Source organism: Vespa mandarinia, chromosome 4, assembly GCF_050613455.1.
Source record: "Vespa mandarinia isolate Hongniang chromosome 4, ASM5061345v1, whole genome shotgun sequence".
NCBI classification, from domain to species: Eukaryota; Metazoa; Arthropoda; class Insecta; order Hymenoptera; family Vespidae; genus Vespa; species Vespa mandarinia.
In genome coordinates, this window is record NC_140813.1 from 5,050,001 (window position 1) to 5,073,234 (window position 23,234).

The following is a 23,234-nucleotide window of genomic DNA, read 5'->3' on the forward strand; positions in this document are numbered from 1 at the left end:
TCGAGGGTGCGCCGTATTGAGATGTCAGAGAGACATCGTTCGATGGTGAAACGTATGTCCAGGATGTCGCGTCACCACCAACGCTCCCGGTATTATTTCCCGTAGTCGTTTGCTGAGACGAATACGGCGGCGAATATCCACGAAAACTTGGTCTTCCTCCGAAAGGTTGCGAGAAAGCAGGTAAAGCTTGATGAGTCACCGCGGTCGAAGATTTGCTACTTCCGTAATCCTCTCCGAGCGATGGCAAAGTTGTGCTGAGACCGGTTACTGGAAAAAAAAAAAAAAAAAAAATAAATAAATAAATAAATAAATAATAATAAAAGTAGATTAAAAAAGGACAAAAAAGAAAGTACAGAAAATTCATTTGAATTTTCGCGGCGATCGATCACAAAATATCACGTGACAAATGATCAACTCTATGAGTTAATATACGATTTCCGATAATAATTTTCTGTTATCTCCTTTTAGTCCTTGTAATGAAACTTGAGAGAAATCTTTTCTTAGTGACTTTTTCTCTCTCTCTCTCTCTCTCTTTTTTTCTCTACATTCAAACGAATAATAATAATAATTATTACTATATTTACCTTGAGCGTTCCACAATTGAGGAGAAGTTGAAAGTTCTGTAGGACTACTCGTCATGTATGGTAAATTGTAACTGGTAGCCCCTGCACCAGCACCAATCGTCCCTACGCCGCTCATCGTACGATACAACGACGAACTGTAACACGAGATGTTGAAATATCAGTCTCTATCCTCTAATGCTTAAGCTCGCAGTATTATTTTCTTCTTTTTTCTTTCTCTTTTACGCATCTAAACGTACTACGTACCACACGTACGCGAGAACGCCCCTACCCAAGGGAATCTTAAATACATTGAACGCGCTTGCGTATCGATCGATTTCACGATCTGGATCGTATCGTTCTCTCTCTCTCTCTCTCTCTCTCTCTCTCTCTCTCTCTCTCTCTCTCTCTCTCTCTCTCTCTCTTTCTCGATTTCACGAGTTTATTTCCTATCGTATGTATTACATACGTATTATTATAGGATATTTAACATATTGATGATTGAAAATGAAATGAGATTAAGAATCAAATTTCAATTTGAAATATGACAAATTTCGAAGACCTTCCATTATTTTGATTGAATCGAACATTACAAAAAAAAAAAAAAAAAGGAAAGAAAAAGGAGAGAAAAAAGAATTCAATTTTTCAACGAAATATAATTTTTAAGAGAATAGAAGTAGAAGCTTAGGACAATAATCATAAGTGTCCGAATGGCATGAAAAAATGATTTTACAAAATTACAAAATAGAAGTAAAATTTCAATATGATCGTGTCCGGTCTTAGAGCATGAACATTACCGGAAGTATTGCTCGCGGGAGACCGGAAACACAGCGTACTGCACTTTCTTTCAAACCTTTGATGCGGGCACGTGCCCAACATGGAACGCGATTTTACTCTTTTTTTCGCCTTCCCCTTTCTCCACCGATTCCTATCGCTATCTCTCTAACCCCACTTTGTCGTTCAATTCTCCTTCTCTTTCTTTCTATCTTGATGACCCCCATAACCAGAACGAGTCGACGGCAGGTCGAACGACACAACTACTCCATTACCATTTAACCGTGCATCTCTCTCTCTCTCTCTCTCTCTCTCTCTCTCTCTCTCTCTCTCTTTCTCTCTCTCCCTCTCCCTCTCCCTCTCTGCCTGTCTGCCTGTCTGCCTGTCTTTCTTTCACTCTTCTTTTACCCATACCTTTTTCATTTAGCAACTATGAGAAAAAGGAAAAAAGAAAGAGAGAGAGAGAGAGAGAAAGAGAGATAGACAAACAGAATGGGGGGTCTTCTTAACTACCTGATTTTAAATGGACAACAGTTCAGTAAACTGAATAGTCCAGCTTGAAGAAATTCTAAAGTTTCTGTGAAATATATTTTTGCAATTTATATACGATCGTTATGATTTATTATTATTTATTAAGAAAAACAAAAAGAAAATATATATATGTATATATAATTAAAAAAAAAATAAATAAATAAAAGATAATCGACGATTGAATTTCTTTTTTTAAAATTAGACCTCACAGTTCTACTCGTACATATGTATACAACAGTTTAAAACACTTTCACAAGGAGCCAATAAGTGGATCACTATCGATCCTTCCTTTCTACCTCACCGAAACTATCTTTAAAACTTATCTGGATACTGAGAACACTCGAAAAAGCAGGATAATTACTTAGACGACCTTCCCGAAGGGTTGTCCATCCCTTACTTAGTTTCTTATGTACTTTTAACGTTTCAACTTAGGAATGCTTCTGACTCATAGTACACTTTTGAGCTCACTTTTTACTTACATCTTAGGAATTTCCTACTAAACTATCGCGAACGTGTTAAAGATCGCTTCAAAGTGACCACCCACCCCTCGGCTAAGTGCCGATTTTCTGTATACCTTTCTACCCGATAAACAACACCTTAACTTTTCTAAATATTTTCTACTTTTCAAAAAAAAAAAAAAAAAAAAAAAAAGCTCCCTGCTATACTCCTTCAAAAAATTCAACGAGGTACTAAAGAAACGAGAAACGATAACGTAACTTATATCCAACAAGTCATTTCATACTACATATGTAAATTTTTTAAACAAAATATTTACATTATTTTTTTCTTTTTTTTTTCTTTTTTTTTTTTTTAACAAAATTTCCAATATAATCGTAAATAAAAGGAAAGAAAAGAATAAATTTGAATACGAGATAAACAAATTACATTGTATGGGAGGAATAAAATTAAAAAAAAAAAAAAAAAAAAAAGAAAAAGAGAGAAAAATAACCAAAAAATATCACGAACTCGTTTTAAATAATCGAATAAAAAGAGAAAAAATAATTAATAATTGAAAATACCACCAATGTAAAATATCGAATAATCGACGCAAGTAATGAAGACTGACGTTATCGATGAAGAGTTAAGACAAAAGTTTCTCAAATTCATCGTGACTCTACCCTTTCCATTGCACGTCCTCGAAGGCTTGTAACTAAGTACTTTTATCTCAGACTCGCTATTTAGCCTTTTTTAAAGCAAGCAAAGTAAAGTCGCGCCGTCAAACAAACGCGAAACAAGCGCGAGCGTACGCACGCGAAGATGTCAATACGGACGCGACCTTGAAGAGTCATAAAACGTCGCGAGCACGTTTCGGTACATCGATACGTGCCTTAAACTGTCTTTTCAACTTCTCGATCCCGACGATGATTTCTTTTCTTTCTTTTCTCTTTTTTTTTCCTTCTTTTTTTTTTACATTTTTCTTCTTATTTCTCTTTTCTCTTTCTTTTTATTTTTTTTTTTTTTTTATATGTTGCATTTCATCTCTTTCCTAAATTCCAAACTCGAGGCTCATTGCTATTAAAAATATATAATCAATCCTCACTCGTCATCAAGATCTTTTACGTCCTACATTGGGTCAATTGTATAATTAAAAAAAAAAAAAAGATACTTTAACCTTCGCGATGATTAAAAATTATAATCGATTATCGAGCGATCCCAATCGATCGTTTCTCAATTATTGTAACAATCAAGATTACTTAATGTTATAACTTAAATCAATTGTATGCACATTCTCTCAAGTATAAAAGTACAAAAAAAAAAAAAAAAAAAAAAGAAAAATGTAAAAAAAAAAAGAAGAGAGAGAAATAAAGGAAAATAAAAAAGACGTTTTATGATTGCTAATTAAATGAGGCTCGTGCTACTATCGAACGATAAAACGTGAATGCGTGCTAATGCAAAGTGGTGGAATGAATGGAAGATGTCGTTAACGGTACCGATTGTCTCGGAAATTGTTCGGAAAAGAATGAAAGAGAAGAGAGAGAGAAAGAGAGAGAGAGAGAGAGAGAGAGAGAGAGAAATATATATATATATATATATATATATATATATATATATATATATATATATATATAAAGGAAACCTTACTCGAAGTACGCGTTTGCAAGCAGCTTGTAAAGTACTGCATCGAAGAGAGGAAACGGTCTTTAGCAAGAACCTAGCACGCGTGCCTTCTGTCTAAACGCCCGTGGGTGAGATTATTCTAACTTACAGCGTCGGCAGTGCAACGATGCGAACGAAACACTGCGGCTAATGCGTTTCCTCGATGCGAACCACCGCCGGAAAAAAGAGTTCCCTTCATTTACGAGAACTGTTAAGTTTCTTTCTTTTTCTTCTCTCTTTTTAGCTCTCTCTTTCTCTCTCTCTCTCTCTCTCTCTCTCTCTCTCTCTCTCTCTCTCTATCGATAAATTCAAATCGATTTTTATGAAAAAAAAAATTAGAACGAATTAAAAAAGAAAAAGAAACAAAAAAAAAAAAGAAAAGGAACAAGAAAAAAATTGTCCAACTTCTCGGGAAAGTTAACTTTTTTCTTTTTTTTTTTATTCCCCCTCTTTTTTTCTCAACGAATCGCATAGATCTTCATGCGAACTCTAATTCTACGAGATTTAAAAAACAAAAAAAATGTATATATATATATATACACGGGTAACTCTTAGAGTAGAGCTAATTTATTTCTTTTTATATTTTGATCCAAATTTCCACATTAAAGAGAATTTAAAAACAAAGAGAGAGAGAGAGAGAGAGAGAGAGAGAGAAGGGGAAAAATAAAAGCAGATTGTTTCCTGAAGATGATAAGTTTTTTTTTCCTTTTTCCTCATTGGAATGTACATTATGTATACTCAAAAAAGAAAAAAAAAAAAAAAACAAGAAAAAAAGAAAATAATTACAAATAATAACGCAACCATAATAACAATACCACATCGAGTTTCTAATGCATACATATAACGCATGCATGCATATTTACGCGTGAGTGAACTCAATAGGACGATATATCGAGTTACTTCTAAGAATCTCTATTGGTACATTGGTATCGAAGCTCATAATCTCGATCTTCTCTTCCATTTAGTTTAATCGTAAGGAAGTTAGAGGAGCTACATGCCAATTCGAAATTATCTTCTTTTCTTTTTTTTCTCTCGTGTTATTTCTAAAACTTAATACAATTAAAACGTTATCGAGAAAAGTAATGTGTAAAAATTCTTAAGATTCGTTTCGATTAAAGCATCGTCGTGATCCAAATTTTTCCTCTTTGATCACGTAGCAGTAAGAAAAAAAAAAAAAAAAAAAGAAAAAACAAAAAAAAAAAGAAAAAGAAAAGAGAGAGAGAGAGAGAGAATACGTAGGTCTCTTTTCAATCTTGAGGAATGCAGATTTCGCGAAATCCAATATACGATACTTGTGTTGGTAGGGTTAGAGCCCTACTCAACTGTTCATATTATCTGAATTCACCGACCTGATAAAGAACTTCTCACGATATCCTTCAGACGAGAGTGGTAGGAAAGGTAAAAAAGTTTACGGGGAAGAGGAAGAAGAAGAAAAAGAAGAGAAAGAAGAAAAAGAAGAAGAAAAAGAAGAAGAAGAAGAAGAAGAAGAAGAGAAAGACTTATGTACATGTACGTGCATGTATATGTATATATAAATATATGTTTTATACGTTAAAGGTTTCCGTCTAATGTTTGTCAAGTTTCGATAAGCGATTAGGAAGCCCAGGAAGAAGCATTCGATCGATTGCTTCTTCCTTTACACAAAATGCTTCTCGTCGTGTGACAAACATAAAAGTCAAAGAAAAAAAGAGAAACACCGAAGATCGAATAAGATCGATAATATATATTTTGGTTTCTGATAAGAATTGGTGAGAAGGGTATATAAACTTGAATTTTCTTAAAGGAAGATAAATGATTACGTTATATAAGTGTACGAGTACGTACGATATAGAATATCTAAATCTAAATAGATTTTTCTTTTCTTTTTTCTTTTTCTCCTTCATCATCATCATCATCATCATCATCATCATCATCATCTACTTCTTCTTCTTCTGAAGTCTTTGATATATCTTCGATATATTTGACACCTTAATTAATTCAATCATTCATTCATTAAACAAAGTTAACATATAGTCACCCATCTTATCATCACCGGCTTTAACCCTTTCGTGCCGAGCGCCGCATATATGCGGCATCCACTTGACGACCTGTGGGTACGGGCGCCGCATATATGCGGCATCCACGCCACGACTTCTGTGGATGGGGCTGTCGTAGCGAAAGGGTTAATCGTTGCTTTGACTACCTTATTTCTCTTTTTTTATATTTCTATTCTGTTTTCTTTTATTTCTTCTTTCTTTTTATATACACATATATATATATTTTTTTTTCTTCTTGTTGTTTTTTTTTCTTCTTTTTTAATTTACTTTCTTCATAACTACTGATAGATCGGATCAATAACTAACTTGTTTACGTTCGCGACATTGTCGCAAATCTTATCGTTATAATATAATTTACTCAATGATATTTTCGTGATTATTCAAGATATATTACGAAGATTTAATAAATATCATAATGTAATTTGATTAATGAATTCGATGAAATAGAAGACGAAGAAATAAAAAGTAAGAACAAAAGGGAAAGAAATAAATCCGAAGAAACTTATCGATTTATTTACCACGAACGTAACAGGCGATTAATTATAATTAATCGGAATCGTTTTCATGCGAATTCGCGCCAATTCCAAGTCGATACCAATTTATCGCTTCTATTTTAAACGATCTTGAAAAAAAGTTTCGTAAGATTAACGAACGTTAAACGTATTCAACTCTTTACAAAGATCAATGCCTAACATAAAAGAAAACAAATTTCTATATTGTTTAAAATATATATATATATATATATATATATATGAATGAAAAGATGATTGAAAATGAACAAAAATGATTTAAATATGTATTCTAAATAAATAAATAAATAAATAAAAACAACTCGAAGGAAGAAAAAAATCACTCACTGCATTTTCCATCGACGAACACAGATGATGCTGTATCTCTTTCTCTTTCTCTTTCTCTCTCTCTCTCTCTCTCTCTCAATTTTTTTTTTGTATCTTTCTCTCTCCCTCTCTCACTGTCACGGGAAGTAGTAAAAGAAAATAAAGAAAAGTAAAGGAAGGAAAAAAGAAAGAAAGAAAGAAAGGAAGATATAAATAAATAAAAAAAAAAAAAAAAAAAAGAAAAAGAAGAAAAAAGAAAAACACTCAGGACGAAAAGAGAAAAGCCGATAAAAATAAATAAGAAAAGTTCAATTGAGAAAGAAGAAAGACAAAAAAGAAAAAAAGAGAACAGTAAATGCGGACGTAGATATAATGATAGTGAAACGTCTCTCCCGTATCACTCGACGGGTGAACAAGAACTGAACGGAATCTAACCTGGTGTGCAGCACGAAACGTCGCTAGAAATGACGTTGGAGGATCTCGAAGAAGAAGGTGGTCAGGATTTCTCCTCCTGCGGTATAGAGTTCTCTCTCTCTCTCTTTCTCTTTCTTTTCTGTTCCTTTGCTTGCCTGACTCTTTCTCTCTTTCTCTTTCTCTTTCTTTCTCTCTCTCTCTCTCTCTCTCCCTTACTCTTTCTTTCTTTCTCTCTCGCTCGTTCTATCTATCTCTTGCTCTTTTTCTCTCTCTTTCTGCCGGCTCTCCCTTTGAGTGTCACCGCCGACTACCGACCGTTCTTTCCCCTCTACTCGAATCTGCCCCCTCCATACCCCCCACCAAGCTAAGCCTCGGCACCCTACTCGACCATCTTCCTGCCCCTATCATCGTCAGCCAAGCTTCCCCCACTACTCTCTACACAAACCCAACATATCATCGACAATTCTCCACTTCTCTCTGTTTCTTCTTTTTTCTTTTTTTTTTTTTTTTTAAACGTGCATCCTCTTCGTCTGACACAATGCAGAGAATGCAAGGTCGGTCAGAAGAAAAAGGAGGAGGAGGAAGAAGAAGAAGAAGAAAAAAAAGAAGAAGAGGATGGCGATATACTGGAGATGGAAGCTACGATCGGATCTATCGATAATTTTAACGTATCGAATGGTACCCATCTTTTTAAGGAAATATATTTTCTATTTTGAAAAGTGAGCTGATGTCATTATTTGGAAAAAAAAGAAAGAAAAAAAGAAAAGAAAAAGAAAAAAAAGAATCTCTTTTTTCCTTTCTTCTTTTTCCTTTTCTATTTAATAAGAACGTACGCGCATAAATTTAAAAGTAAGTAAAGGTAATATATAAACTATGTAAAAGTATTAGTAAATGTAGATATGTAAACGAACAAATATAACATATTTATTATGGGAATAATAAATGTATGTATATTAGATGAATGCAATTTCTTTTCTCTCTCTCTCTCTCTCTTTTTTTTTTTTTATGTTTTGTAATAGTATGACCGGAACGACCACGTGACTTCTAACGAAGCGCGAAAAGAGACAAGCATTTAGAGAAACGTATCGTTTTAAGAGAAATAAAGTTCAAAAGAGAGGGGAAAAAAAAGACGTTCGCACTTCACGCACGCGCGCTTTCAACTCGTGTCATTTCCGCCAACAGGCACGTGCCTTCAAGAATGGCCACATGCAAAGCCATAAATGACCGGTCATAATTTCCTCGATTTTCTGGCTACCTGGAACCCGCATTTCTTCATCCTTTTTTATAATACAAAAATTAAGTCCATCTGTTTCTTTTTTTCTATAGTATATAAAATAAATGTTAATGATTTCGTAAATTCTACGATTTTAATTAAATTTCTTTTTTCAAATCTTTTCCTGATTATGCTGATATAAAATAAATGAATTAAAATTATTAAGTACACACACACACACACACACACACACGCACACACACATATATATATATATTTTTACATAATATAACTTATTTGATTAATTATGTATATATGTATATATGTATATATATACACATAGATATATTCAATCTCTCATTAATCCGTGATTCAGTCTGCATATATATATATATATATATGTGTGTGTGTGTGTTTTAATTTTATATATGTATATGTAACTAATGATCTTATTAAGTTTATATATATGTATATATATATATATTAGTATATTGTGAGACAGAATTCTCAGTAAGCAAGACACTGTCGGCCGGCGGCGGACTGTAAACTTTGCGATGAATCACAGCAAACATCTACGCTCGAAGAGAGACACAACCGATCGTCTCGTTTTCTCGTGGCCCATATATTCAACAAGTTAGACTTTGATGCAGCGAAGACTTTGTTCTTTCACTAAACTGAATCACGGACCAATATGATGCTTTTGTTACCAAGAGATTGAATATACTTATATGTATATATATACATATACATATATATATATAAAATCCTTGAGAAGATCGTTTAAAAATAAAGTGAATCATATGAAATACCATAATGATTATCTGATTATAATAACAATCGAATTTAAAGATGGTGGACCGGTCACGTGAACGAATGAATCAAAAAATACGAAGACGTACGACTAGGTAATATAGATATATAAGTACTTACATATTTCTCCTCGCGTGGTAACCGTGATGAAAATGATCACGGTCATCCGGTCTCTTTCTTTCTCTCTTTTTCATTTCCAAGAAGTAAAAGGGGAGACACGCGATACGATCAACAAATCGTTTAGATCGGTCGATAAACTCTCTTATCGGGCTCTCACATCGAAGTTACAAAGAAGGTAAGATCGAACGAAAAAAAAAAAAAAAAAAAAAAGAGAAACAAAAAAACAAAAAAAAACAAAAGAAACAAAACAAAACAAAAGTTAGCAGCCAGAAGAATAATCTTATTGAAAGTTAAATAAATCCTTAATTAATTTAACTTATAACCTATAGACATTATATTTTTTTATCTGGATCTCGTCGTTAGACATTTAAAATACTTTTTAATTCTTTCGGTAAGATATTAAAAATATTTATCTATTGGTAATTTCTTCTTGACCTATACACAATGTCTTTGTATATCTATTCATCGATGAACAGTACCATACAATAATACGTTATGAAAAAAAAAAAAAAAAAAAAAAGAAGAAAAAAAATTGTAAAATTCTGATTAGAATTTTTGAAATGAAATATTCCAATCGAGATTTCCATGCGTCCCATATTTTTTTTTTTTTTTTTTTTTTTTAGAACCAATTGATAAGTACGAGAAAAAAGAAAAAGAAAAAGTAAAGAAATAGAGACTCGTGCCCAGCATGAATAAACAAATACAACACGATGAGGTTCTTCTTCGCTTTCACAAGAATTGTTATCCTAGGACGAAATGGGCGTATAGTTTTCCATCTACGGTTATGCTTTGTTTTCGGCTTCCTATCGGCTACGTACATAAAGCCCTTTTTCAATCGGATATGCTGCCCGCCAGTCCTTAAGCCAATGTGTAAATATTTTTGCGTCCGCTAAACGTCGTAATACGCGCGCACTCCATGCATACATATATATATATATATATATATATGTATACCTATATATACATATATAATACTTACTCATCGTCCTTCTAAAACAACGTGAACTTTCATCGCACTAAACTTTTGAACCGTCGATCACCCACGACGTTACGACACAAGAGACATGATAAAACTGTCCCCGTGTTATATTTTTTCTTCGTCTGAATCGCTTATCTGATTTAGATCCTCAAAGATAAAATAAAAAGATCGAAAGAAACAAAGAGAGAGAAAGAGAGAGAGAGAGAGAGAGAGAAGAGATACCTTTTGTTAAAAATTGATTGTCAATAATGCAAAAAAGAAAAGAAGATAGATGTACGAAAGAATTTTACAGATGAATATTGTTTACAAATGATCAATACAAAAACAACAAAAAAAAAAAAAAAAAAAAAAGAAAAAAAAAGGAAAAAAATAAGGATAATCTCATTGTCATTTCTCTCTCGGATTTCTTGTGCAATATTATTTTTTCATTCGAATCATCCAGACATCTTCGTTTCGAGGAAAACAGAATGACCGCGTTAGCGTCAACGAACTTGATGATTCACATTATCGATTATACAGTCCGTCCGAAGCGACGGTTAGCCATAAGAAAAGAAAAGAAAAGAAAAAAAGAACTAAGAAAGTTTGAAAAATCTAATTATTAAACTTACGTGGAGAGATTACCACCTGGTGAGTGTGGCGTAGAAGAACCATGCTCGTGTTCTTGATGATGATGACCAGTAGCAGTGGTATGATGAGTGTAGATAGAGTCCATATAAAGTTGATCAGTGACACGATCAGCGTCTTGAAGGTTACCATGATTAGTTTGTACAGAATTGGGAGGCTGCATTGAGGTAAGATGGGTAAAGGATTGTAATCTTCCTTGATCGGCCGGACTGAAGGCACTAGGTCCATCGGATGAGGAATGTCGATGCGGCGAAGAAAGATGATCGTCATGTGGACTACGACTGGAACCTGGTGAGCCTCTCGTTCTAATCGGCGGCGAATTACCACCAGTGACCCCACCACTCGCACTCGTTGCACCGCCTCCGGCACGAATTTGATGTTGAAGATAGGGATCGTTCGGTAGCACGTCCTCCATATGATGAGTATTCGCGTGATGATGATGTTGTTGTGGCTGTTGTTGTTGTTGTTGTTGTTGTTGTTGTTGTTGTTGTTGTTGCTGCTGTTGTTGTTGATGAAGATGATGAGATGTATTACCATTTCCACTATTAGCACCAGTACCGTTCGAGCCGAGATTTGGAAAAAGCACACCCAGATTGAAATCTCCACGTGCACTTCTCGAAATACCACCGACTCTATCAACCTCTTCCTCAGTTTCCTGATGATGTTGTTGTTGATCCTCCAAATGACGATGAGAACCATGTTGCTGTTGTTGTTGATGAACTTCGGATAACTGATGATGATGTTGATGCTGCTGCTGCTGCTGCTGCTGCTGTTGTTGATGATGATGATGATGGGGATGATCCGTAGTAGTCGGTGAAAGCGTTTCTCCACCGTAACGATGCATCGTGGAGTGAGGCATGTGACTGGCAGTACGAGTTCCTTCAGTAGGGACGGAGACCTCCGTTGGATGCCGACTATCCCCTCCTTCGGGAACCGGGACTTCGCATGGCCCGAGCTGAGCGTACTGCGTTTGCTGCTGCTGCTGCTGCTGCTCTTGCGACTGTTGATGTTGGTGGAGGTGATGATGATTGTGGTGGTGGTGGTGGTGACGTTGGTGGTGGGGGTGAGCGACCTGTTGCTGCTGTTCCTGCTCCTCCTTCTTCACGTCAATGTCACCGCCCCCAAATCGTGGCGAACCCTCTTCTAAATAGTCTCTGTATTTTATTACACAAGGGTTGAAAAACAGAAGAATGCTTTTTAAACGAATTTTCACTTGGGTAATTTATGATTTTATATTTATATTAAGTTTTAATATATATATATATGTATATTTATCTATAAAATTTATTAACTTTTTTTATTATAAATCGATGATTAATAATTAACAAATCAGAAAAAAGCCACGAAATTATTACGATAAGTTACGATAAATATTGCGATAAATTTGAAATAAAATCCATTTTAAATTCGAAGTATCAATAACATAAAAAAGATCGTCATAGATCGCATTGATGATCAATCTTGATCGTTTCTCCGTACTCGTTGATTCTCCGATAAAATAAATTCTTTATCGAGGTTTATCTATTTGGTACACTTATAGAACGTAACTCGTGCTGATATCGATGCAATTCCACTCGTTTCTTTCTCGCGATTTTTACGAAATTTTATAAAATAAATCAGATCACGATTAGAAGACCACGTGGAAGATAAATCAATTGAAATGTTCGAAAGAAAACAAAAAAAAATTATGTTATTGACGATGATTTAAAAAAAAATAACAAAATTTCATTAACATATATATATGTATATTTATATATATATATATATATATCTACCTATCATGAATAATATGATGTTCTTCCTGATAGCCAAGTTGATGAAGGGTATAATTAGGGTTAGGACCATCCTGATGGCTTGTAGCAACATTCAAAGTGATCACTTCAGCTCCGGTTGGTTCTAGCATGACGCCATTTTCGATTTCTGAATGACCCGCCTCCAGCACGCCCACATCATCCCCGCCTTCCTCTTTGACAATATACCCAAGCTGCTGATGTTGTTGCTGTTGTTCTCGTAGTTGAAGAATTTCATGATTACCCATTTCATTTTTCATTGCTGGATTAACTTCTACAACTTCGAGTCTAATACCCTCCACGACGGCTTCTCTACCCGTCTGAGAGTTTCGCTCCATCGTTCCATCCACGGAATCAATTAATACTGAAAAATTTCATTTATCGATCTTATATAATCTAATTATAATAGATATATTATCCATTTACTACTTAATAAATTTTATCAGAAATTTATCTGAGATAAGATTATAGAAATAATTTATGAATATTTATTCATTAATCAAAGAATCGAATGAACAAATAAATATAAAATTTTCTTAGAAATAATATTTTATATTATAGATAACAATTAAATACACCTAGATCAACTTTTCAATATTTACACGATAATGAATACATTTCGATCTAACGAGATAAGACGAATATGATTGTAAACGTTTCAAAGACGTACACATTTTTTCATGTCAACTCAAGAAGTAATGTCATCATGTCTATGGCTTGGAAAGGTGTCGATATGTTTAACCAATAGAGAAAGTTCGTTCGAATAAGTGGACACATCAGGGTTGACACGGAGAAACTGTTGCTATCCGGTATGTTACAAAAATAACCGCGGGTTGCCTTATCTCTCTCTCTCTCTCTCTCTCTCTCTCTCTTTCTCTCTCTCTCTCTCTCTCTCTCTGTCTCTGTCCCTCTCTTTCTCTCTCTCCCTCTTTCTCTGCGTTCTGATGGAACTCACGCACTCACGCACTTGTAACATCGCGAATGAGTGGACATGACAAGTACGTATAACAACAAATACGTGTGTGTATGTGTAAACATAGCTCTAACATATACGAAGAAATACGTGTATACACGAGAAAAAGAGACAGGGAGAGAGAGAGAGAGAGAGAGAGAGAGAAAGAGAGAGAAAAAATGTATCATGAACACGAACGAACGTTTTGCAAACGATTCTCACTCTCTTTCTCGTTTTCTTTCTCGTTCTTCGTTACTCTTTCTCGTTGATAAAAATATTATTTTTAATCATGAAAGGTCAAGCTGTGGCAGGACCACCGAGCATAGGCCACGTCAATGATCCTAGTGTCGAATTGCAGTCTTTCTCAATCGAATGAGTCGAGAATCATGCGCGCGCGTTAATAATTTTTTAAATGAAATAAGATATTGAAGATCCTTATTTCGTTCATTAAAATTTTTTCAATATTTGTCGAACGAGAATGGATCCCTGTTTTCTTTTTTATTATTATTATTATTATTATTATTATTATTATTATTATTATTATTATTATTAATATTATCATTGTTCTAATGAATTATTTTATTCAAATGAAATTGATAGGTATGAGGTGTATCGATGTCTCGATCGTTTAACATTGAACCGACCTTATTGACATTACCTAATCGAATTGGAGAGGTCAGGCTCGGTAGGATTATCTTCTCTCATGCGGTGGTTCGCGACGAATTCTATTAAAAAACATATTTTTTCATGAAAGATCCAAGTACAAATCGTGCCACTGGATAATATTATACGTGCGTGTTTATGAAAGAAAGAGAGAGAGAGAGAGAGAGAGAGAGAGAGAGAGAGAGAGCCATTAATGTAATTATAACATGTACCTATGTAGGTATAATAGTATATGATACGTGTAATGTTAATAAAAAAGAATTTTTTATGATATAATTCCATTAATACTTTCTTGCACGAAAATATGTGTATTTATATCTATATGTATATATATATATATATATATATATATATATATACATACGCATACACACATATACAATAAAAAATTTAATACAAAACGTAAGATATGTACTAAGAAAACTTCGTAACCCAAACAGTGGAATCTACATTGGCTCTTTATCTTGCTCGAGAGTCCATTGTTGGTTCGAAGCCGACAAGAAGATGCCAAGCCACGACCCCGATTAATCATACGATGAAGAAAATATACGCGTCATCTATGGACACTTGCGCATCCACTGTGAACGATCTTTTTCTTATATTCTCTCTCTCTCTCTCTCTCTCTCTCTCTCTCTCTGTCTGTCTTTCTTTCTCTCTCTCGTTTCTTCTTTCATTATCATTATTGTATAGAAAGCATTAGAAGAAGTCGGTATAACATCGATTATTCTACAGAAGTTTACGATTATCGACTTTATAAATTTTTGCTTTCACCGAAAAATTTTTGAGCGTAACTTTTTAATAAACATCTGTTGCATTATCTCTTGGAAAAAAAAAAAATTAAGCAATTGAAACATCTCGAGAAGTTTCGAATAACCACCGACAATTGCAACGATCGACAATTAATTTTCAATCAAAGCGCACGAACCATAATCGCTATCGCGTGAGTGATTTTTGACCGTCGATAAAGAAATGATAATATTTAAATGATTTTTATAATTTTATATATATATATATTTATATATATATATATATATATATATATATATATATATATTACTTTTCTCATCAAGTTGAAGATTTTTCTAGAGCTAATGAGAGATGATTAATTAATATGATAAATGAACATGGTTTGCATCTCTGACACGAACGTAACGAAATTTAATGATAAGCGAGAAAGATAGATAGAGAAAGAGAGAGAAAGAGAGAGAGACAGAAAATGTTAAATAAATTGTACAAAAATTTGTAGAAAGAATTTTACTTCGAAGATGTTCTCAACAATTCGCAAATATCTTAAATAACTGGTACGAAGAACAATAAACTTCACGTATTCCCTCAAAGAACATCTCTTTCATTAGTTATCCCTAGAACGATAAAACCTTTCTAAATAAGACCCTGCTAGCTAATCCAGATTTAGATAGAATTTATGTTAAAACCATCGTAAAGTAAAAATAACGTTTTAGTTAAAGAAGAAATTTTCTACAAACGACGTTATTCAGCGCTAAATAAATTTTATATTCGACTTTTTTTTTTTCTTCTCTTTTCTTTTCTTCCTCTTCCATCATTATTTATATTTAATAACTTTTATTTATTTCATTATTAATATATAATTGTTATTATATATCAAGGATATATATATATATATATGCATCAGTAGAATAATATATATTTTTGTAATGTATATCTAAATTGAATTTTTTCTTTTTTTTTTTTTTCTTTCTTCCCCCAAGATAAATAGAAAAAAGGTGATGGCATCGAACGGTAGCAAGGAACGAGTTTTAAAGTCGCTGAACGAGCGGAAGAGGTTTTGTACATCGGGGGCAGAGGTTGCCGTTATCTCTCTAAGGCCCCCACAAAAACACTCTCTGTTATCCGCAATATATATAAGCAGGGCCGAAGCGCGCGGTATATATCGATGCCGTTTACGACGAGATTTTCAGAGATTGAATAGCCTCTTTATCTCGACCTCTCGTTTTCTCCTCTTATTCTCGGTCCACGAGAGAAGAAGATTTCTCGATGATCATCCATACGATTTATCATTAAACATTTGATTTCATAAAAGAAGTTTCTTTTCTCCTTAGAAAAAGAAGGGTTTGAATTTTCTTTTTTTTCTTTTCTTTTTTCTTTCTTTTTTCGTTTTTCTCTTTTCTTTTTTCTTTTTTTCTTTTTTTCTTTCTTTTTTTTTTTTTTTCTTAAATAATAATAATAAAAAAAAAACTCTCTTCTCCGTTGAGCTTATCTTATTTAAATAAAAAATCAGAGTGAAACGTCGCACTTGAAACAATAAAGAAATAGAAATGACACAATAGTCCTACGAATGTGAACAGGGAGGTCATTGTAGAACGTTACCTACGTTTTTACCTTTCCTATTCCGATAAGAAGAGGACCAGGTGTTCTCACAGCAGTTGTAACAATGCGCGAAAGAAAGAACCAAAGAAAAAAAGAATAAGTAAATCACTTATGCATATCCCTACTCGAAAATATCTATATGTTTTCTTTTCTTTCTTTCTTTCTTTCTTTCTTTCTTTCTTTCTTTCTTTATTTTTCTTTTTTTCTTTCTCATAATCAAAATCATCATCAGAAAAATATTTTTAAGGTATAAATCTTTCTCATCAATTCGTCGAATATTTCATTTTGTATCTAATGAAAAAAAAAGAAAAAACCGTCATTAATCTAAATCGAATCAAAGAAAAATAGATTCAACAAATTGACAAAAGAGATTCTAATATAAACGTATCCTGATTGGTCATCATTGATATATAATTCTCTTTTAAAATAATCATTCACATAGATTAGGTTAGTACAAAGATTAGTTAGCTCTTAACAGGAGATGCTACCGCAATCAGTTAGCGTGTAAACGTAAGAACGTCGTCGCGGTGTGTACGAGTGTTACGATGGCTGGTGTACTACGAGAGGAATGGCTACGATAGCTCGACCGAGCGAGTAGTAATAGAAGATAGTATAATCACGAGCGGGGCCCATTCATACCACGCTCAAGATACCAGCTAATCTGGTTCTTTCTCGAGTCGTTGACAGTCCAATGTAATAGATTTTCCGTGACACGATTTGCTGATCTTTGAGATATGTTTATTATGTTCTTCTCCCCCTTTTTTTCTTTTTTCTTTTTTTCTTTTTTTTTTTTAATAACAACCTGGTAAACTTATTATATCTGCATATTGCATATCAAAAGATTCTCTCGATTTTATTAAATCTAACGAATCTATCTTTTATTAAACATCTAATCAAATGATCATCGATCTATTCCTATATCGATTAGAATTTAATCTTTTCTAAGCTCGAACTTTTATTTATTATATAAAAGTCTATATATAGATCTATATAGATCTATATATTTCTTTTTTTTTTTTTTTGTAATTTATTTAATAAAAAAAAAACGTATGCACTTCTAATCTAATTAAAAGAATATCATCAGTGAAAGATCTAAATTTGTTTTTAAAAAATCTATAGCTTTTTTTAGATCATAATAAAACAAATTTATATCATTCCATAATATTCCAATCGATCAATTTTAATAATTTCATCGATCGAACGTACAATTTATTCTAAAAATCGAATTTTTTAATTTACTACAAAATAAATCTATATTTTGTCCACAATCAAATAATTTTATTCTGATCTATTCTAACTGTAAGTTACGAATTAGACAACTACAAGAGTAAGAAATGCAAGGGAATAAAGAGAATAAAGGGAGGATGGGGAGAAGAAAGAAAGAAAGAAAGAAAGAAAGAAAAAGAAAAAAGAAAAAGGAAAAAATTTGGAAGGGAGAACCCTTGTTTGCCATGTGGACGGTTCCTTCAACATAGAGAAGGAAGGGCACGAGCTCCGAAGATGGTTGTGGGACAGTCTGTGTTGCCGTCATAAAATGTGCAAACACCCCTTAGAGAGAGGGTGTACATCCGAGAAACGTGTGCTTACGTTTCTGCTTCTTAGGAATACAACGTCAGGATACGTCGGGCCTACGTGCATCACGTGCATCCCAAAAATGCAAAAGATGAGAAACTGTCTCGTCTTTTTCTTTTTTTTTTTTTTCTTCTTTCCTCTTTTTTCTTTTTCTCTTTTTTCTTTTTTTCCCTCCCCCCCTACAAAAACTTATCATCGTCATCATCGTGAGAAAATATTTTTCTTTCTCTAATCAAATATAAAATGAGCGAAGCGTTCATCGATGATATCATTTTTATAATAAAATATTAAGGAATAATTAGAAAGAGACAGAAAGAGAGGGGGGGAGAAGAGAGAGAGAAAGAAAGAGAGAGATAAATATTGTTCAATGATAAACGACGAATATATAGATGTTCGAATGCATTCTCTTTGAAAGATGAACTAAACGATGAATTTCTTTCATCGTGGAGTCATGCTAAAATAACTCGGTGATGATAATACCTTGATAACTGTGATAAGGTGATACGAAACGGCACGCGACCACGATACACGTTTCTCGCACTTGCACGTGCAGATAGAATGAGAAAGGTTGGGGGATGAGAATTTGATAGAAAAAAAAAAGAAAAAAAAAAAAAAGAAAAAAAAAGTAAAAAGAAAGAAAGAAAAAGGAAAAAGATAGAAAGAGAAAGATAGAAACAAAAAATTCAATTTGTATATAATAAAAAAATAAGTTATCTAATATTCTTGTAAAAGATATTTGAATAAAATAATAGCTTTAACAACACGTTGAAATATAACGCAAAGTAGTATAATAAAAATAATCGAAAGAACATTTCATTAATAACCTATAATTAATAATAAATAATATCTACTTGCATATTAATTTAAATGAAAATGAAATTTGAATTAATTTTAAATGAAAATCGATAATCGTACTAACGAATACATTTTGAACTTGATTAACTCATAAAATTTAAATGTTGATTACAAACGATCTAATTAACGATTCTAATTAACGATCGGAAATGTTTTATCGAACGTCACCAATGATATGCATACATCATGTTCAGTGTTTCGCAGGAACAAAGAGAGTGGAGAAATGAAAAAAGATGAAAACAAGAGGATCAGTGGAAATTTCACGGAGACGACGATGTGGCGAAGAAGAAAGAGCAAAAAAAAAAAGAAAAAAAAAAAGAAAGAAGAAGAAGAAGAAATAAGATGAAGAAGAAGGAGAAGGAAAGACGAAGGACAGGCATATGCTGGCCGACCGTGCTGACCTAATCTCGACCTTTGAACGGTACGGTTTCTTTCCCCTTCGCTCGACTTTCTTTCTCCTTTCCCCTCCACTCTCCTTTAACAAATATATCGACTAAGTCGAACGTATCTCGATACATAGATCAGATACATGTTATCGTTGGATTTATAACGAGAAAGAAAAGAAGAGAGAGAAAGAATAAACCAGAGAGTGTGAGAAAGGGAGAAAGAGAGAGAGAGAGAGAGAGAGAGAGAGAGAGAGAGAGAGAGAGACGTAGTATATAAATTGCGTAAAAAATTTCGCAAATTTTATTCGAAATGATTATTTAGAAAAATAAATCAAATTAATTATTTTGCGAATTTCATTCGAAATGATTATTTAAGAGAAAAAAAAAAAAAGAAGAACAAGAAACAACATCGAAAATTAATTATTCTTCAAATTTCTATTCACGTGTTTATTAGTTTAAAAATTAAACAGTATCTTTCGTAGATAAATCTGAAAGATGAAGATGATTTGAGATATCGAATCGGTCTTTCAAAATTTTCAAAGCGTGATCTAGGGTGAAAACGAAAGGAGGATAGTAAATCATAAAGTTAATGGGTAATAAAAGAAAATACTTGTGTAACCGGCATACGTGTCGTCTTCTCTTTTTATTTCTTTTTTTATTCTTTTTATTTTTATTTTTTTTTTATTTTTTTCTAATTATATATGTTTTTTTATCGTCTACCCGTGCTTTTTCCAACAGAACTGTTGACACGTTCACATGTAACTTTTATTTTTCGTTTAAATGAACAACGAGCGAAATAAAAAAAAAAAAAAAAAAAAAAAAAAATACGAAAGATCCCGTAATCTTGCACGATGATATTTCTGTTCTCGATATGTATGTCACAATTTTATAATAAAAAAAGAAAAACAAAAAACAAAAAAAAAAAAACGAAAAAAAAGAAAAAGAAGAACTTCCATGAAATATGTCGAAAAGAAGAAAGAGAAAAAAATCCTTTCAAAGTATCCAAGTACTATATTGAGATATCATGCGAGTTCATGCAAGTAAGTACGAATGATTAATCGATCTCGACATTGAACGAGTGTGACTCTATGATATATATATATATATATATATACACGCACACATACATAAATGCATACACTCACACATACATATTTATTATGCAGTGTTAAAAAGAGAACGAGCTTGAAACGAAGAAGTAATATATCGATCAGCAGATACTCGCCTCACGGAATTAACAGTTTACGAGCGAGAAGAAATCGTATCATTAGCCTTCTAGAAGAGATGAGAAAAAGAAAAAGAGAGGGAGAAAGAGAGAGAGAGAGAGAGAGAGAGAGAGAAACTCGCAACGTGCGAGAAAAGAGACGAAGAAAGAGTAAGCGAGATGAAATGTTGATGTTGTATATATATATATATATACATATATATATATATGTATATATATATGTATATGAAAGAGAGAAAAAGAGAGAATAAGAGAGTGAGAGAATGAGAGACAGAGAGTAAGAGAGAGAGAGAGACGTAAGAGAATGCAAGGGGGTCAGTAACCCTCATTTATCTCCGAGAGACTCTACTCTCTTTTATCTTCTCGTCTTTTATTATAAATGAACTACGAATATACGTTGTGATTTACAGAAAACGTTCTATTTAATCTCTACGCTAATTATTAACAATCCAAACGCGATCACATTGACTTGCCGTTTGATTATATTAACGACAGGTATAATCGAGTTATGGAAAAAAAAAAAAAAAAAAAAAAGGAAAAAATGAAGAGAGAGAGAGAGAGAGAGAGAGAAAAAAAGAAAAAGAAAAAACAGTAAACAAATAAATAAATAATTAATTAATCAAATGAATTGTATAGATATGTAGAATTTATATAAGAAAATTATAAATTACAGGAATAAAGAGGTCGAGTAGAAAAAAAAAAAAACAGAGTTTTATCCCATTGTCATGGAAATTAATTATAAACTAATTATTTCATCATAGTCGATATTTAAAAGAATCCTTTTGGGTGTGACATAAAGAGAATTCTCATTATGTTTAATATGGCACTCTAGTTTTAGAATGTTGCGAGGTAAACACGGCACTAAAAGAGGAAAGAGAGATGTATGACCAAAATGAAAGATGAGAGAGGAAAAAAAGATATGTGTATTGGTGTATATGTGTGTGTGTGTATGCGCGTGCGTGCGTGCGTGCGTGCGTGCGTGCGTGCGCATGTGTACATATACATATAAAACATGGTCCACGTCTTTATAGGTACGATCTTGCATAGAGGATATTCCAAGGAAGGAAAGTAAATATTAAAAGCGGCTCGAGAAAAAAGAAGAAAGAGAAAAAGAAAGAAGGAAAGAGAGAGAAAGAGAGAAAGAGAGACATAGACAGAGACAGAGGGACAGAGAGACAGAGAGACAGAGAAAGAGAGACTGAGACAGAGACAGAGAGAGAGAGAGACAGAGAAAAAAAATATGCGGTTGGGTCATTAGCGACGCTTTGGAGAAAGAAACAATGCCGACCAGGTGAGAGGGATAGTGTCATAAACCAAACCGGAAGCGTCTCACGAATACCCCGAACGTACCAAGGATATTTGCCATTTCTTCCTGCTCATGGACATTCTTTCCTTGATTATTTTCTCCTTCTACCTTTTTCTACATTGTCCGCTATTTACTTTCCTTCCTTTTCTTTTTTTTTTTTCTTTTTTTTTTCTCTTTTTTTTTTTTTTTTAAGCACGAATTTTAGAAGGAAATAGCGACAAAGGATTCCGTTTCTTTTTCTCTCGATATTTTCTACGTAACGATACTTCTAGTTTGCCCGAGAAATTTCCAAATATTTCTTATCTTCGCGAATAGATCACATACAATTATATAATATATTAAATATTGGCACGTATATAAATCTCTATTAATATATTTAATTGTAAATCGGTTCGATCATTCGTTAGTTAAGTAGTAACACCTCGTATTTCGAAAGAATAAAAAATAAAAAGAAGAAAGAAAAGAAAAAGAAAAAGAAAAAGAAAAAACAGATAAGTTGAAAGCGAAAGAACTGATCATTTTTTTTCGGGAATCCCTACTGTGACATTACGATTTGAAAGCTTATGAACATGTAGACAGGTTCCTTTTGGTTCTTCTTTTCTCCCTCTCTCTCTCTCTCTCTCTCTTTCTCTCTTTCCCGCTCTCTTTTTTTCTTTTTATTTCTCTTTGACAAAAATCACCCGTTACGAGCCGCGAAACAACGAAACGCAGACAGCGTGGCGTAAGACGAGAAGCGGACAAATCACACAGCGGGACATTTTAAAAAAGAATTCACTCTGACATAGACCTACTTACATATGTGTGTTCACGTATATGCTTAGGTTTTCCTTTTTCCTTTTTCCCTCCTCTCAAATTCACCCTCCGCAATTTAAGCGCCACCTCATCGTACCCTCTCGTAAAATTATTAACGAGCTGTCGCCATCCAACATGGGCCAGACACGCTTAACTACCCTTAGCCTAAATTCAAAGACTATAGGAATAGTAGAAGAAATATGAACGAGAGAAAGGGAGATAGATGTTTGTTTAAAAAAATTTTCGAAAAATTAAACGAAAGAAAAAATATGTCGCTATAAGAAAGTTATTTTAATTAATCATTGCATATAGTATTCTATATCAAAAGATCATATAACAAAACAAAAAATATT

General features: G+C 33.2%; 1 protein-coding gene across 11 annotated transcripts in view; it reads right to left on the minus strand.

The window, feature by feature from the left end:
• Window positions 1-23,234, minus strand: part of LOC118445846 (uncharacterized) — a 55,982-nt gene that overhangs the window by 14,374 nt on the left and 18,374 nt on the right. For 8 of the 11 annotated variants that reach the window (XM_035875831.2, XM_085656701.1, XM_035875837.2 and 5 more), the window contains 4 exons: window positions 12,770-13,148; window positions 10,979-12,148; window positions 585-718; window positions 1-267 (listed from right to left, as the gene is read on the minus strand). The exon at window positions 1-267 is cut by the window's left edge and continues 72 nt beyond it. In XM_035875831.2, the coding sequence (XP_035731724.2) occupies window positions 1-267; window positions 585-718; window positions 10,979-12,148; window positions 12,770-13,148 (1,950 nt within the window). Of the gene's footprint in view, window positions 268-584; window positions 719-10,978; window positions 12,149-12,769; window positions 13,149-13,454; window positions 13,583-14,394; window positions 14,462-22,884; window positions 23,047-23,234 lie in introns of those variants that run through there. The other 3 variants (XM_035875839.2, XM_035875842.2, XM_035875835.2) reach the window with 3 other exon arrangements.